Consider the following 3864-nt stretch of genomic DNA (forward strand, 5'->3'; position numbering starts at 1 on the left):
TATAGTTGTCCTCGAAATTCACTATAAATTTTAATTAAATTATGGTTATTTCAATTATATTTTTCTTTTGATGTACCGACATTTGATGTCTAATTGACGATCATTTCAATTACTAGATGAAATTTTATTAAATTCAGCTTAAGAAAAAATACTTAAATACTTTGGAAATTAGTCTGGATTTCAATATAAATGGAATAATAAGGAAACTAAAATTGATGCATTTAGAATTAATCACCAAATTTTTAAGTCTCAGACAAGATATGCAACAGGAAGGATCAAACTTGATCATTTTAAATGGAATTATGCGTCGGAGATTGTGGGAATTGTTAGGAACTGTTTGCGTCTTCCTGCTCGCACCTCTCATCGTGATTGCTCTGATCTTTTTATACATCTATCGTCGTTTGGTCGAGATCGCGTTAAGAATTCAGTTGCGGAGCAAGTTCGCCGGTCTCTTGAAGGGCACGGATTCCATATGGGCCATTGAAGATGTCGTTTCTCCATCCATTATCAATGTCTTGTTGATATTGGAAAAGACCGCGCAGGATTCAAACGCGAACTTCCTGGAGACTTTCAGGATTCTGATAAATGAACGGCTTGTTTCAAAGGCCGCTGGCACGACGCTTGAGAAAATGTTTTACCTTCGAAGTCAGAAATACGGCTACTATTTTTGGGAGAGAAGCGATACGGTGGACCTGAAAGACAGGATCAGATGGCTGGAGTGTGCGACCGCCAGTTGTGACGGGTCCTGCGAGGATATTTCCAGCGAGTCCTTCAGGAAGAACTTGGAAAGCGTGTGCAACAAACCGTTGCCCGATGATCACCGAGCCGGGTGGGAGATCCTTGTCGGGAGACGGTGCCCGAGATCCAGATTTCAGGAAAAGGGTCGTTTATGTCCCGAAGAGATCTTCAACACCGACACCCAGAAAATTCCCGTGATAATTCGCTTTCATCATTCTCTAGGCGATGGGATGGCCATTGTAGGCTTATTCTTCAAAGCGATCTCCGAAGAGTTCAAGATGACAGCGGCAAGAACGAAGATCAAGAGTATCGCCTCGTCAGACGAGACTGAAGAAAGTTTTAAGTTGTTAAAACAGCAAGCGAAAATGTCAACCGGTCGTACATGGTTGAGTCACAAAGTTATCGTACTGACACAACTGTATGAAAAAATTAAAGAGATCACACGGATTACGATGGCTTTATTTTCTTTTCCGAAATACATCGTTCAACAAGCTGTTTGTAGTATGGACGAAAAGTACGTTTAGTGTTTGGTTTATTGTGTATTAAACAAAATGTTTAATCCATCTTATGGGAGATAAATGAATGAATAGATTTATTTTTATATCAAACTGAAAGCCTGAGATAAAAAACAAAAGAATGGAAAGATGTTTAAAATCTCTACTGTCAAAATTAAAATTTATAATTTCACGAAAAATAAATTTTGTTTAGATGTATTTATTATATCTGACATTTTCATATTACTAGTGGAAATTAAAGCAACATCTTATGCACTTCGGAAAATAGATAAATTTCAAGTGAGTGTAACTTTGACAAAAATGGTTAGAAAATGTTTCGAAGAACATTTTAAAATTTGAAATTTTTTTTTTTAATATTTTAAATCTGACTAATTTGTTATTGAGCTACACAAATACAAATAGAGATCCGCTATTTCTAAAAATTTTTACAAACTTTGCAAAGTTTCATGTTGTAAATGAGAAGTCTGATACAAATACAGTTTATAGCTTCCGAAGCGTGAATGTTTCATTTTAATTTGCGTACTTGTTGATTGTTATGCGATTATTTTTCACTGTTCAGAATTTCGTGCGTGTGTGCAATAAAATGATAAAATGATGATCGTGCATTTTAAAGAAAATATTTTTTTGCATTAGCAAGTGTTATTTCATTCGTCTTTTATGAGCAATTAAAGTTAAAAGAGACGCTTTTCGCTTCAATGCCGAGATGACGCTTAAGAATCTGTTCTACCTTTGAAGCCAAAAATTCGGCTACTATTTTTGGGAGAGAAGCGGGAAAGTAGACTTGAAAGAAAACAATATGTTAAACTTGTTTACTGACTTAGGTGAGTGTAACTTTGACAAAAATGTTTCTCAAATTTTAGAATTTACTTATTTTTCGAAGATGTATAAGGCATGATGCTTTTATTTCCGCTGGTAGTGTATACGGTGTATTGTTATAAATAAGTTTTGTTATAATAAATATCATGATGCAAGTAGACATCATGAATAAGTGTATGTTTTTACAGCGCTCTGCATGGTCCACCATTAACGGGTGAAAAGATGTTTTACTGGCTGGATAACGTGACAAATGATAAATCATTGAATCTTTTGATGAAAATTCGCGAGATAAGAAAACATACAGGTTCCAAATTTGAAGATATCGTATTGGCAGCTTTTTCCGCTAGTGTACACAAATATCATTTAAGCGTAAGTATATATAAAGCTTTCAAGCAACAATAAGTCTAAGAACTACATTCAGATATATGATATATTCAGAACTACATTCATTTAGATAGATTAAATAATATCTAGAAAATGGGAAGATGAAAATTTTTTTACACATTTATATTGCATCGATCTGCATCTAAACTTGTTTTACTATTATAATTTTTCTTTAAATCATATTATCGTAGATTAAGAAAACAGCTCCTGATGCATTAACAGTTGCTTTCCCAGTAAGAATGGCAATACCTGGCAAAAATTTAACATTAGATAACAACTTTTCGGCTGCTGCCTTGCGAATTTGTATCTCCAATGCGAATGGAGAAACAATCGTCGAGCCAAATCTGGATTCTCAGTTTTTTAAGCGTCTTCAAGATATTACAAAAGCAAATAACGAACTCAGAAAGCGTTCAGACATTTTGTATAATTATTGGATCATAAAGTATCTACCTGCGCTATTACCGGTGAAAATGTTTATGCAGGCTTCTCATTTAGTAGGTAACGGCACGATGGGGTTTAGCAATATGCGCGGACCGGAAAAAGGTCGTATTCTGAATAATTATATAACCAACTGTGTCTTCTGGATACCAACGAGGTATCATATCTATCTTTTTTTGTATAATAAATAAAATTGTTGTGCATTTTAGAAATATATGTATAGATGCATCACAATTCGTTTGCAGAAACCCTATTGCTCTCGGCCTATCTCTGTTAAGTTACGGAGGCAACAATTTACAACTGTCTTTAATAGCTGATAAGTCAATCGTAAAAGATGAGACATTTTTTAAAGAGCTTTTAGAAAATACTGTACATGAAATAGAAACCGCTTATAATCATGTTGTATTGATGCGATTGAAGCTATCGAATCTTCCGATAGAAACATCCGCGGAGAAAGGTAATTAATGCAAATTGAATTTTTAGTTATTTCTCCATTAATTTAATTTCTATATTTTTTTATACACACAGGCAATAAAATATTCAGTAAATTTATATTCACAAAACAAATCTTTGTATATTTTCAGATGCCTGTTTCGAAAGAAAAAAATATGAGTGACTAAAATATTTTATTTCTTATGGTGAAATATTCTTAATGTGAATGCATTTGGTCAAGGGTATAAATTATTTTAATACGTTTACATTTAATATTAAGTAATAAACGCGTTCTGTGGAATGGTTTGCAAAAATTAATAATTTAATCTTTTTAATAAATTTGTCTAGAATTGTATTTTATTAATAAAGTTTTTTAATCTATATATTGTGTGATATATAAATGTATGCCTGTTAGTTAAATAATCCGAAATTATGTTTTTATTAATTAATCCAGTATTATCTGTTTAATACCGTAATCTGTTTAATTTTATTAATCATATGCTTAATTTAAATATATACATATATGTATATATATATATAT

The 3864-nt window shown here is 32.6% G+C and overlaps 1 protein-coding gene across 2 annotated transcripts in view; it reads left to right on the plus strand.

Moving 5' to 3' along the window:
* The window catches only part of LOC105450696, a 10951-nt gene extending 7325 nt beyond the window's left edge, over nucleotides 1-3626 (plus strand). For both annotated transcript variants that reach the window (XM_011690651.1, XM_011690652.1), the window contains 5 exons: nucleotides 248-1252; nucleotides 2258-2438; nucleotides 2645-3048; nucleotides 3137-3348; nucleotides 3476-3626. In XM_011690651.1, the coding sequence (XP_011688953.1) occupies nucleotides 248-1252; nucleotides 2258-2438; nucleotides 2645-3048; nucleotides 3137-3348; nucleotides 3476-3507 (1834 nt within the window). In that variant the 3' untranslated portion in view covers nucleotides 3508-3626. The remainder of the gene's footprint in view (nucleotides 1-247; nucleotides 1253-2257; nucleotides 2439-2644; nucleotides 3049-3136; nucleotides 3349-3475) is intronic.
* The last annotated feature ends 238 nt before the right edge of the window (nucleotides 3627-3864 follow it).

This window comes from Wasmannia auropunctata, unplaced genomic scaffold, assembly GCF_000956235.1.
Source record: "Wasmannia auropunctata unplaced genomic scaffold, wasmannia.A_1.0 LD336057.1, whole genome shotgun sequence".
NCBI classification, from domain to species: Eukaryota; Metazoa; Arthropoda; class Insecta; order Hymenoptera; family Formicidae; genus Wasmannia; species Wasmannia auropunctata.